The following is a 12,854-nucleotide window of genomic DNA, read 5'->3' as shown; positions in this document are numbered from 1 at the left end:
TCTGTCTTGCCCCTAGGGTATACATAATCAAAACAAAATCTTTGCAAGTCTACCAGATTATTAGGGCTATGAATTTCTTCAAAACAAACCTCCATACAACTCAATATCATGTCATTTGTGAGAAAGTTCTTCCAATTGTCCTTTATTTATGTTGTTTTTTGTTTTCGTTTTGTTTCAATTTGTTCCATATCACCATCCGCCATTGCTATAATCCCAACCATTCGCGAACAGTTGACTACAATTCACCATTATGTTATATGCAGATATAGATAACTTTTCGTACCGTATTTTCCCGAACTCATGCGATTCCGAAATCTCGACGCCATCGCGTGTCGAATCGAAAGCTAAAACTTCTGAGTTTCCAAAGATCTTTGATTGTTTCTGATACGGTTTTTTCATTGTTGTTTATATGGCAACAGAAGGTTCATAAGTTTAATAATACTATCACTTGGTTGGTTTTTCTTTTCTTGTTTTCACTGGTGATTTTACAAACTGCGGGATGATGGAAGAGTTTTGTTTAGAGATAGTATTCGTATCAAACTATCGCAATGTACAAATGCCTCCAATGCAGTTTTCCATTGCATTGGCGTTGCGAGGATGGTTTTCGGTAACCAAAAAATTAACTTCTATTCGTAAATGTGAAACCATTTGAGAAGGGATGTATGAAAAGAGAAAGCAATTGTTTTTTTCCTCGTGGATGGCGGAAAATCTAAAAATTTCTGATTTAGGATTCATTCTAATAGGTTGGTACTGCTTATCGGTCTAACTATGTCTCAATTTATCTCCTTGATTTTGAGTAGAAGAACAATCAAATTAGCTTTTTTGTTTATTTTCTGCAATTAGGATACATTTAACACTATGTAAAACATGCCATTTTGAATTCCTAGTTAATGCGTTAATGTTAGATTTGACTAGATTGTGTTTCGTTCTTGTTCTTACTATAGTGAGTGCGTGCTAGCTGGGCGCAGATACGACTTTACCCCGTTTGGCGTTATATTTCATAGTTAAACATGTTTGCGTATGCTCATTTTGGTGTATATTGATTGTTTACCAAGGGTCATGACATAAATCCATAAAGCCTGGAACACATAGCGTCCGTTCCGTCGAGGTTTGCGTTTTTCTGACAGTTTTCCCATGGGAAATGTGTCAAACTACTGTCACGCACACGCAAACGTATGCATTGTGTGGGGCACTTAAGTCCATTTTACGAGAGAATATTTTAATGGAAAATAGTGTCACTATCTAGGGGCACGACAGACATAGCGAGAGTATAACTCTGGTATCAACATGTTGCTCAGAATTTCTCTGGATCACTCCTGATTGAATGATATCAGTGAAAAATCGAGCAGTATTGTCCGGTTTTCCGCTTCGTGGAGACGTTTCTGAATAGATTCAAACAAAAAGAGTTACTTAAGATTGCTTCCGAGTTGCTCCGGTTTGCACAGTGTCTTGCCCCTACGACCATACTGTTTCTGTCCAAATCTGTCTCTGAAACGCGGAAAATTGGGCAATGCCGTTCGATTTTCTTCTGGCATCAGACAACACGTTGGGAGAATGAGAGTAATCCAGAGAGATCCAGAGGAATGGTGAGCAACACTTTGAAAACAAATTTACTCTCGTTATATCTGTCTTGCCCTAGGGGAACGACACTGTGCAATCCGGAGCAACCCTGAGTAACACTTTTTGTTCGAATCCATTCAGAAACGTCTCTTCGAAGCGGGAAATCGGGCTAGACTGTTCAATTTTTCACTGGTATCAGGCAACACTTCGGGAAAACCATAGAGTGATCCAGAGCTATCCAGAGGATTTCGAAGCAACACTTTGATAACAGAGTTACTCTCGTTAGGCTGAGAGTGACAGATTCGATTCCCGGTCGATCCAGGAACTTTTCGTAATGGAAATTTCGACTTCCTTGAGCATAGAGTATCTTCGTGCCTGCCACACTACATGTATACACATGCAAAATGGTTATTGACAGAGGAAGTTAGGAACCTCGTTAGGAACTGTGTGGAACTGCTCATAAAACTCTAAGCTGTGAAGTTCCTTCTTCTGCTGAAGGTAGCCAAGCTCCAAAGGTATTTTCGATGGCTTTGGGTTCTCCAAACCGAATCATTCCCGAGCTTCAAGATAAACTGTTTTTTTTTTATTCAGCTGGAATCCGTTACCATGCCTCTTGATCGACGCATGGACACCGTGAGTAACGTTCTGAGGGTCACCTACTTGGCGACGGGAGCAAAGACCTCGTTGAAGTCTACGCCGTATTTCTGGTTGAGGCCATGTGCCGTACGATGTCACCTTTTTTAGCCCTGCTTTGATTTGCTGCCGATGGCTTTGAACCCACTGCTGATAGTGTTCTACCATGTACCAAGTGTTACTTTCAGTCTACGCTCGATACTCGCCGTCCATTAAGCAGTTGAAAGAGAAACACAGGCCTGTCACTTGCATATCCAGCTGGTGGTTCCACCGGTGTACAAATTCGGTATTGGACTCCCGATCTTCTCTGATTTGGCCCCAGTCAGCATCCGTGGATCCAACCAGATCATCTGCCTTCGCTTCAGCCACCCGTTCCAGTCGTTTTGGGTAGGACAACTTGTTTTTCGGCTAAGGATGGAGACGGCCGCCGATGTGTCCGGTCTTCTAGTGGTGTTCACCAACACATAGAGCAGTTACGTCCTAGGGGCAAGACACTGTGAAATCCGGAGCAACTCTGAGCAATCCTGAGTAACTCTTTTTGTTCGAATCCATTTAGAAACGTCTCTACAAAGCAGGAAATCGGGCAAGACTGCTCTATTTTTCACTGGTATCAGGCAACAGTTCGGGAAAACCAGAGTGATCCAGAGGAATTCGGAGCAACACTTCGATAACAGAGTTACTCTCGCTGTATCTGTCTTGCCCCTAGTCAAGAACCTTTTGAACCCAAACAATCAGTTATTGTTTACATCGCATATAAATACTCCTGAACATGAGCATTCGTAAACCAAGAAATAACAATATGGCGACTGTTGTACGTCCTAGGGGCAAGACACTGTGAAATCCGGAGCAACTCTGAGCAATCCTGAGTAACTCTTTTTGTTCGAATCCATTCAGAAACGTCTCTACGAAGCGGGAAATCGGGCAAGACTGCTCGAGTCTTCACTGATATCAGGCAACACTTTGGGAAAACCAGAGTGATCCAGAGCTATCCAGAGGAATTCTGAGCAATACTTCGATAACAGAGTTATTCTCGCCGTATCTGTCTTACCCCTAGTGTACGTCCTTGTTTAAATTTGTCATTCCTAATCACAGCAGGTCAATGTTATGTAGTCTGGATTTTCTTCGCAGAACATAACACCAAACGGGGTAAATCCGCCGGAACATATGGGCTAAACAACCATTTAGGTAACGTCGATTATCTACTGCTATGCTAACTGTTCGCAATTGCTAAACTAAAAACTAGTGCGCCCATCTACTACCACCTAACTTAAACCTACCTCGCAAAATAGATTTACTTTTTTTCACAGAGAGAAAAAAATACCAATAGGAAAAAACAGACTCAGTAAAGATTAAAAAAATGAACAAGTTGAGAGCTCTAGAGCGAGTGTCTATCTCGAGAGAAATCTCCCAAACAATAATTGTCAGTTTCTCCTTCAGTAACGAATGGCCTCATCTTTGGCGTTCACAAAAGTTGCTACTATACCTATTAGCTATCATAGAAAAAGTGGGTGTGTGAGAGAGAGAGGGGGAATTAGAAAACAGGACTATCACCTACTAAATTGCCTACACCACCGTCGTCTGGACTAGACGCGCAATCGCTCTATTTCGAGGTGAAATCAGGCCAATAGTTAATGTAGTACCGATGGGTGGTACCCTCGAACAGACGATCCAGCCAGTTGGGCAGCCCGTCGAGGAGGTTCTCCTCGAGCAGGATCTTCGGCTCGGAGATGTCGGACGTGCTGGTCTCCGAGTCGGAGCTGTCCATCCCCAGGAAGGCACCGGCTTCCGGGTCCGAGGGCATCGTGCTCAGCTGCCGGGTCATCTTCATCATGCGCTGGAACGGGAAGTGTGCGGGGAAATAAAATATATAATTATTCAATGTGTTTGATTATCAGTGCAATAATAGATGCCCCTAGACGCGGTGAAGGATAGGTAGCGCGTACCTGAATTGAAAGAATCGACCTTATTGAGGTATTTGGAAGAAGCGGAATACGAGGAAATGGAACTGCTGTGCCGTTCCTAAGAAACACGAAAGTTCTACCAGAAGCTCAACGCATACCGCTAAGGTTTAGTGCCGCAAACCGAAATCTGCTGGGATGAGGACGGGATCTTGATTGAAAGGTGGAAGCAGCACTTTGACGAGCACCTCAATGGCGAAGAGAATGTAGGCGCGGCGGATCAAGGCAACAGAGGAATTGGCTATGTTGGTGCCGCAGAGGACGGGAACGAAACAACTGCCACGCTGAGGGAAATTAAGGATGCCATCCACCAGCTCAAAAACAACAAAGCGGCTGGTAAGGACGGTATCGCAGCAGAACTAAACAAGATGAGCCCGGATAAGTTGGTCACCTGTCTGTACTGGTTAGTAATCAAGCTCTGGGAAATCCTTGGGGTAACCGAACAGCTACCGGAGGAGTGGAAGGAAGGGGTAATCTTCCCCATTAACAAGAAAGGCGGCCATTTGGAATGTGAGAACTTTCGAACGATCACCATTTTGAGTGCCGCCTACAAAGTGCCATCCCAGATCATCTTCCGTCGTCTGTCACCTAAAACGAATCAGTTCGTGGGAAGTTATCAAGCCGGCTTCATCGACGGCCGGTCGACAACGGACCAGATCTTCACCGTACGGCAAATCCTCCAGAAATGCCGTGAATACCAGGTCCCAACGCATCACCTGTTTATCGACTTCAAGGCGGCATACGACAGTATCGACCGCGCAGAGCTATGGAGAATCATGGACGACTTTTCAATTTCGCCCTGGAAGGAGTAATGCGTCGAGCCGTTACGATTTTTACGAAATCCGGCCAATTTGTTTGCTTTGCGGACGACTTTGCGACTAGATACCGCTAGAACATTTGCAACCGTGGCAGAACCATCCCACCCTCACTCACCTTGGCACCCCGGTTCGACTCCGGATGTTTGGCGTGGTACATACAGAAGTACTTCCGGTGTCCGTTGAGCGCTATGACCGTCCCGATGCAGTTCCTCGGGTTGATCTTCATCTCCCGGGACTCGGACAGCGATAGCCTCAGGAGTTCCGCATACCAACCGATTCCCTTCTCGATAAGCATGTGGGCGAACATGAGGGTTTTGTTCCTACGGGTGTATAGAGGAAAAAATATATTTTGGAAATCACGAGGAGAATCGTGAAGATCTTCATACTTCCGGTAAGGCCACACCGCTTTGTGGAAGGCCGGAATCAGCTTGTTGCGGGACTGCATGTCCGTCAGCAGGACGATCGTCCGGCAGCCGGGTTTCAGCAGCCGGACCAATCCGTTGTACTTCTCCGCGCGCAGCTCATGAAGCCGCAACTCCGGAACATAGTTCTGAACTTTTCCTGTGAAGAAAAGGTTTCTTAGAAGACACGTTCTCAGAAAAGTTAGCCGAAATCACGTACCGTTTTTGTTCTCCGGCGATTTGGACTGCTTCTTTTGGATGTTTTCCTCCTCGATTCGGACCAGATAGGACATCAGGTAACCGGCACCGAGGATGAAGGCGATTGTTCCCACCACGGACAAAGCCGGTAGGATATGTTCCTGGCCCAGGTTCTCGGTCATGTATTCGAACGCCAGCAGGACCTTGTTCAGGATGCGGATCACCAGTCCTTGGGCGTGCTCGTCTAGGAGGTCCTGTAGAAAATAACAAAACAAAAAAAAAACACTTATTAGAAGACGAAAAAAAATCGCCGAGGCCCTTAGCGTAGTGGCTACACGTTCACTTCATAAGTGGATGGTCATGGGTGACCCTCTTCTGAGCATATGCTCTAACGGACCCGGAAACTTGGATATCGGCTAACGGCAACTCATAATGAACCCCCCATCGGACTGGAAAAGGAACAAGAGCCACACACAACATCCTCGTGCTCATCGTTCTACCATGGACTTATCCACCGATGAACCGAATTCATCGCGGTCCGAGAATTTTGACACTAGAGCGGGGCCGTTCCAATCAGAATTGGACGATTCTGATTGGAACAGACCCCGCTCTAGTGTCAAAATTCTCGGACCGCGATGAATTTGGTTCATCGGTGGATAAGTCCATAGACGAGTGCACCGATGAACTGAATTCATCGCGGTCCGAGAATTTTGACACTAGAGCGGGGCCGCTTCCAATCAGAAGTGAACAATTTCAAATCAGAATTGAACAATTCTGATTGGAAGCGACCCCGCTCTAGTGTCAAAATTCTCGGACCGCGATGAATTCAGTTCATCGGTGCACTCGTCTATGGACACGGTAGAAAAGTGATAGCAGCGCAAAGGCATTCAGTTCGATATAGTGGAATTAGAGAAGAATACATTTAGGCGCTGTAGTGACCGTCCAGTTCCAAACTGTTCACGACCGTTTGAAACAGTCGACGTTTCAAACGGTCGGTGAACGGTCGCTGACGGATTTGACAGCAGAAATGAGCGAGAAAAATTTCGCGCGCAAACGCGTATCTAAAAACATTCAATTGGTGAAATAAGGACAGCTGAACGGGCGCCAACTGATTCCTTGATCAGCTGTTGCCGGCAGCCAAGCCGCCAGCTTTTTGACGCGGAAGTCGGGGGGTGTTCAGTGTCGTGTCCGGACGGACACTTTGGCATTCCGGGCCAACCGATTCCGCCGGCCCAAACTCTACGCGAACGAAGAAGGAAGCAATGATGCAACCTACTCATGCGAAATACTTTACAAGACTGACGTTTCATTTCATGTTGATCGTTTGCTTTGTTTATCCGGTGGTGCATCACCGCTACTAATGATATATGCCCTATGTATCTTTTTCTCAGTATCACTCTCAACCCCTACATTCAGATGCAATGTTTATGAATTAATAAATATGTGAGGATATTTTTTGCGCGATAAATGTTTTGTATTTTCTAAAATAAGGTGTAGTAAAGGCAATTTACATAGTAACCAAGATAATTACCTATGTTTGAAGTTCTTAAGACCTGAATGTTTGGAATAATGATGTGCTCGAAACCAATTTGCTGATTGAACGATTTCTATAGAATACATCGAGAACCCCCTCGATATTCGACGACTGTTCTGAACAGTTTCACAAACAGTCGGGATAATCCAACTTTGAACAGAATACACAATACAAAAAGTGTAAGTACAGCTTCCAATTGGAATCGCTCACGCAGTGCCCTAGTGGACAAAAGAGCTGTAAATTAGGTTAAGTAGTTGAAGAATTAAGACGAAAAATTAAAACTACAGGGTTAAACCCGGTTTCACAAATTAGACCAGACTGATTTGCATTCTTCTGTTTGTACTGTATTAATCGACCAACTTTGGTTCGCAAATGTGGCGATTCGATTCTCCAAACGCCGCATCCACACCGGGTTTTGTGAGCTGGGGCCAGTGCGACCTGTGTCATCTACTTCAGTAAACTGTAGATGTTCGATGTTCTGTCATCATCATCATCGGTCAGGCTAAGGCCGGGGTGGCCTCTGCTGTACATTGTAGCCGCCTCCATTCCACTCGGTCCATGGCTGTTTGTCTCCAGTTCCGCACTCTGCGTAGGGTCCGCAGATCATCCTCTACTTGGTCGACCCACCTAGCTGGCTGCGCTCCACGTCTTCTTGTACCGGTCGGATGACTCTCGAGAACCATTTTAGTCGGGTTGCTATCCGACATCCTGATGACGTGACCCGCCCACCGTAGCCTCCCGATTTTCGCGGTATGGACGATGGTTGGTTCTCCCAGCAGCTGATGCAGCTCGTGGTTCATTCGCCTTCTTCAAGTCCCGTCTTCCATCTGCACTCCGCCGTAGATGGTACGCAACACCTTCCGTTCGAAAACTCCAAGGGCGCGTTGGTCCTCTGCACGTAGGGCCCATGTTTCGTGCCCATAGAGGACGACCGGTCTAATCAGCGTTTTGTAGATGGTTAACTTCGTGTTACGGCGAACTTTATTCGATCGTTCTGCGGAGTCCAAAGTAAGCACGATTTCCTGCCACAATGCGCCTCTGAATTTCTCTGCTGGTGTCGTTGTCGGCGGTTACCAGTAAGCCCAAGTACACAAATTCTTCAACCGCCTCGATTTCATCACCGTCGATATAAATTCGGGGTGGCGGGCGCGGTGATTCCTCCCTGGAGCCCTTTGTCATCATGTACTTTGTCTTCGACACATTAATGACTAATCCGATTCGCCTGGCTTCACTCTTTAGTCCGATGTACGTTTCCGCCATCGTCTCAAATTTACGAGCAATAATATCAATATCATCGGCAAAACCAAGCAGCTGAACGGACTGAAAATCGTCCCACTCGTGTTTATCCCCGCTCTCCTTTTTACACTCTCTAAAGCAATGTTGAACAGCAAGCACGAAAGACCATCACCTTGCCGTAACCCTCTGCGAGATTCGAAGGGACTCGAGAGTGTCCCTGATACTCGAACTACGCACATCACTGGATCCATCGTCGCCTTGATCAACCGTATCAGTTTATCCGGGAATCCGTATTCGTGCATAATCTGCCATAGCTGTTCTCGATCGATTGTATCATACGCCGATTTGAAATCGATGAACAAGTGATGTGTGGGTACGTTGTATTCGCGGCATTTCTGCAACACCTGGCGGATGGCGAACGTCGGGTCCGTTGTAGCGCGTTCACCCATAAATCCAGCCTGATATTGCCCCACGAACTCTCTTGCAATCGGTGATAGTCGGCGGCATAAAATTTGAGAGAGTATCTTGTAGGCAGCGCTCAGTAGTGTGATCGCGCGGTACCTCCCGCAATCCAACTTTTTATAGATGGGACACACGATACCTTCCATCCATTCCTCCGGTAATACTTCCTCCTCCCAAATCTTTATAATGACCCAGTGTAGTGCTCTCACCAGTGCTTCTCCAGAGTATTTTAGAAGCTCGCTTGGTAGTTGATCTGCCCCAGCGGCTTTGTTGTTTTTCAACCGGCCAACCTCCTCCTCAATCTCTTGGAGGTCAGGAGCCGGAAATCTTTCGTCCTGTGCACATACTCCTTAATCTGTTACCACGCCACCTTCGGTACTTGCAACGTCGCCATTGAGGTGCTCATCGTAATGCTGCCGCCACCTCTCGACCACCTCACGCTCGCTCGTGAGAATATTCCCGTGATTATCTCGGCACATGTCGGCTTGTGGCACAAAGCCTCTGCGCGAGCGGTTCAGCTTCTCGTAGAACTTCCGTGTCCTTAGCGCGGTACAGCTCTTCCATCGCTTCGCGATCTCGTTCTTCCTGCTGGCGCTTCTTCATTCGGAAGACTGAGTTCTGCCTGTTCCGCGCCTGTTTGTAACGTGCCTCATTCGCTCTCGTACGGTGTTGCAGCATTCTCGCCCATGCGGCATTCTTCTCGTTTTTTCAACTGTTCACATTCGCCATCGTACTAGTCGTTTCTGTGATTCGGAGTCGCGAAGCCTAGTGTTGTAGCCGATGTACTACCTATGGCGGATCGGATGTCCCTCCAGCCATCTTCAAGTGTAGCTGCACCAAGCTGCTCTTCCGTTGGTAGGACCACTGCTAACTGCTGCGCGTAGTCTTGAGCCACTTCTACGTTACGCAGCTGCTCGATGTTGAGTCGCGGCGTTCGACTTCGACGCGTGGTGATAACTGTCGATAGTTTTGAGCGCATGCATACAGGGACTAAGTAGTGATCCGAATGTATATTCGCACTGCGGTATTTGCGGACATCTCCACTCGGGAAGCACGTTTTGGCCTGGACTACGCTTGATCTGCTATGCTTTAAGCCTTTGGCAGAAGATAAAGTGATACCCCTGGTAATGAATTATGATAGCTGCGTGGTCACCAAAAACGTGCAAGAAAACCGGGTCCTAGCGTAGCCTGATTCCTGGTATACTGGTTAGATTCACGTATATTCTGAGCAGTCACCACGGCTGAGATTAAATACAGTAATGCTCTTTTTCTGATAACCATATTGTAGAATTTCTTTTCGTTTATGTTTGGCATCCGGTTATGTTCTTTCGTTGAACATTATCTATAACGACCCAATCATTTCGCAAGAGCATTCAACCATTGCACATGGGTGTGGAGAACATATTATGAAACATAATGACATAAATTATGTCAAAAATCCAGAAAAAAAAACATGGAACATATGGTGAAATCTGTAGTTGTCAAGGAAAGGCACCTACCGTCACTTCCGCCTCGTAAGTCAACGCCTCGGACGACCGCAACAGCCGCTGGATCGCACCGTCCAGCTTCTGCTTGGTGTTGTTGTACTGGAGCTCGTGCGTTTCGTTCTCGATGCTCCTGTTCAGCGACTCCATGGTGGCCTCGTGGACCCACTCGTACTTGATATGTTTGGCGTCCTTGCGCCAGATGATGACCACTTTCAGCATCGTCTCCTCTAGCTTGCTGTGCTCGGCCAGGGCACTGATGAACTCCGTTTGCTTTTCCTGGTAGATGTACGCGAAGCGGACCCGCTCCGGACTGTAGTTGGACTCCATGGCGATTCGGCGCATCGCTTGTCGGGCTTCGTCGTGCGTTGAGGTGTTCTCCGTGACCAGAACCACGCACAGCCGTTTCCGGGGGCGGTTCCATTCGGCTGGGCAGACACCTTCCAGCATGGCTTGCGAGGATAGGCGTGGAAGAGCTAGGTATTTGTTGACGGAGATGATGTTGTTCAGCGTGGACGTCGGAATGTCCGACATCGAGATGGACGCCACCGGACGGGTGGAGTCTTCGTTGAAGATCAGCAGCGTGTCCAGCGAAGGATGCACCTGCGGAAAACGAAGGGGAAAGTCACATTAATACGTAAACGGCGATGTCTGATGGAAGCCTAGAAGTAATCCTGACATAAATTCTTAAAGCAAACCCAGGTGGAATCAGGAATTCATGACAAAATCCTGCAAGAAATCTCTAGAGGAATTTCGGAAAGAATCTCTGAAAGAATTCCGGGAAGAAACCTGATGGAAACCTAAGAGAAACCCCCAGCAAAATACCTGGATAAAGGACTACAACCCAACTCACCTTGTATCGCTCCTGAATGTGTTGCGATTTGGGCGAGTTCAGCTGCACGAACCCGAATGCCACCCGTTCCCGGAAGTGGAACGCCGTGATCAGATAACGAAGCCGTGGCTGCGACCGGGGTTCCATGATCAACGCTCGAACCCGGTTGTCGGACCACCCCTGAAGGAATCCATCGATCGAACCGTCATCAACCGGCGGCAGCAGTTTGTACGGGAGCTTTTGCCGGATGAAATCCACGACCCGCTGCGTATTGTACACGCTCTCTTTGTAGACGTAGTTGTGTCCGTCCAGAACCATGATCACGCAAGGCAACGAATGAACGCCCACCTTCCTGACCAGCTGATTCTCGTGGCCGGCGTTGATCGTCGCAAAAGTTACCCCGAACGGCTCCAGCGTATCGATCATCTTTTTGAAGGAATTGGCCGCCTTCATACAGGAGAAACACCAATCCGAGTAAAACATCAGGATCTGCGGCGTGTGGTGACTCTTCGGGACGATATTCGTTTCGTAGTACTTGGACGTGATCGATAACCGATGGAACAGACTGATGTCCTGATCGTGGAAATTGAAATTGTGCCCGAAGAACTGCTCGAACGGATCCGGGAAGCGCCCATAGCTGCTGTAGTCCGGACGTTCCTTGTACAGATGGGCATCCTCGTTTGTGATGCCGTACAGATCGTAGGCCTTCCGCCGCTCCGAATCCGACAGCAACTCATACGCTTGCTTAATTTCTACAAACTTCGTTTCCGCCTCCGGGTGGTCCGATTTGTCTGGGTGCCTAAAACGATACAAAGAAAAATACATATACACTAGCTTGCAACATTTAAGTTTTTTTTTCTTCAAAAAAAAACCCTTTTAACTAATTATTGAATATCAAGTTACTAAAAAATCATTCTTTGTAACCCGCTACCAGCCCTGCAACCTAGATCAAAATAATCGATTATTTTCTTCCCTCATCCACCCCACCCCTTTGCACCAACCCACTTACCATTCCTTAGCCAGCTGTTTGTACGCTCGGCGAATGTCCTGCAGGGTGGCATGTTTCGTAACGCCAAGGATTTTGTACGGATCGGTTCCGGCCGCTGCCTCCGATGGTTGTATCCCGACAGTCAACAACACCACCACACCACAAAACACCAGCATCAACATCTCTGCCGTCGATCGGCGGCCCTTCCATTGTGGGCAAAAAATGTTCATCTTTGCCCGCACTCCGCCTCAGGGGACTGGTCCTCACGAAATCCAACACTCCGCGGTCAGTTACACATAAATCGACACCGTCCAGTACTTAATCCAACCTTGGCAAATAAAACTACAGCAGTTTAATCTTGGAAATCACTAGTTTGCAGCTACAATTTTTCACTTTTTATAGCCTTGATGGGCAGAAAATTTTCCAACCCTTCTGCTTTTCTTCTGCGGAGATCCTCGCATCGTACGACGCACGCACACACAAGCAAAGTCGAGCGAGAACATCAGACGGAAATAGTGACGTTTCCTTTTGATGTTCTTTTCTGTGTGTGTCGAGATTTTCGCTGTTTTGCTTTGGTTTGGATTTTCGTATGAGTGACCCTTCAGAAAGATCTTCAGCAAGGATATGTTCAAGGTTTATAATAAAGAAGGTACGTTATCAAATTTAAGGTTGAAGCTGGGTCTCGCAGACTGACTCAATTTGCTCTCTCAGCGGGAGCCAAAATCGGGAGCCAAACATTGCAGATGGAGG

The 12,854-nt window shown here is 47.0% G+C and overlaps 1 protein-coding gene across 1 annotated transcript; it reads right to left on the bottom strand.

The window, feature by feature from the left end:
• Positions 1 to 111: 111 nt before the first annotated feature.
• Positions 112 to 12,597, bottom strand: LOC109398410 (dnaJ homolog subfamily C member 16). The gene is made up of 7 exons (XM_019670763.3): positions 12,126 to 12,597; positions 11,138 to 11,915; positions 10,300 to 10,887; positions 5,591 to 5,822; positions 5,356 to 5,530; positions 5,085 to 5,289; positions 112 to 4,027 (listed from the first exon to the last, which is right to left on the bottom strand). Exons 1-7 carry the CDS (start codon positions 12,332 to 12,334, stop codon positions 3,794 to 3,796), a joined length of 2,421 nt encoding a protein of 806 aa, XP_019526308.3. The 5' UTR covers positions 12,335 to 12,597; the 3' UTR covers positions 112 to 3,793.
• Positions 12,598 to 12,854: the final 257 nt, after the last annotated feature.

Source organism: Aedes albopictus, chromosome 1 (genome assembly GCF_035046485.1).
Source record: "Aedes albopictus strain Foshan chromosome 1, AalbF5, whole genome shotgun sequence".
Classification (NCBI taxonomy): domain Eukaryota; kingdom Metazoa; phylum Arthropoda; class Insecta; order Diptera; family Culicidae; genus Aedes; species Aedes albopictus.
The sequence above is the reverse complement of the archived record's forward strand: the minus strand, read 5'-3'. Positions and strand labels throughout refer to the sequence as shown.

Coding starts and splice junctions, on each gene's coding strand:
- LOC109398410 (XM_019670763.3), bottom strand. CDS start 12,334: ATGAACATTTTTTGCCCACAATGGAAGGGCCGCCGATCGACGGCAGAG. Junction 5,531..5,590: donor ATCGCCGGAGAACAAAAACG/GTACGTGATTTC, acceptor TTTTCTTCACAG/GAAAAGTTCAGAACTATGTT. Junction 4,028..5,084: donor AGTCGAACCGGGGTGCCAAG/GTGAGTGAGGGT, acceptor TTCCCGTTCCAG/CGCATGATGAAGATGACCCG.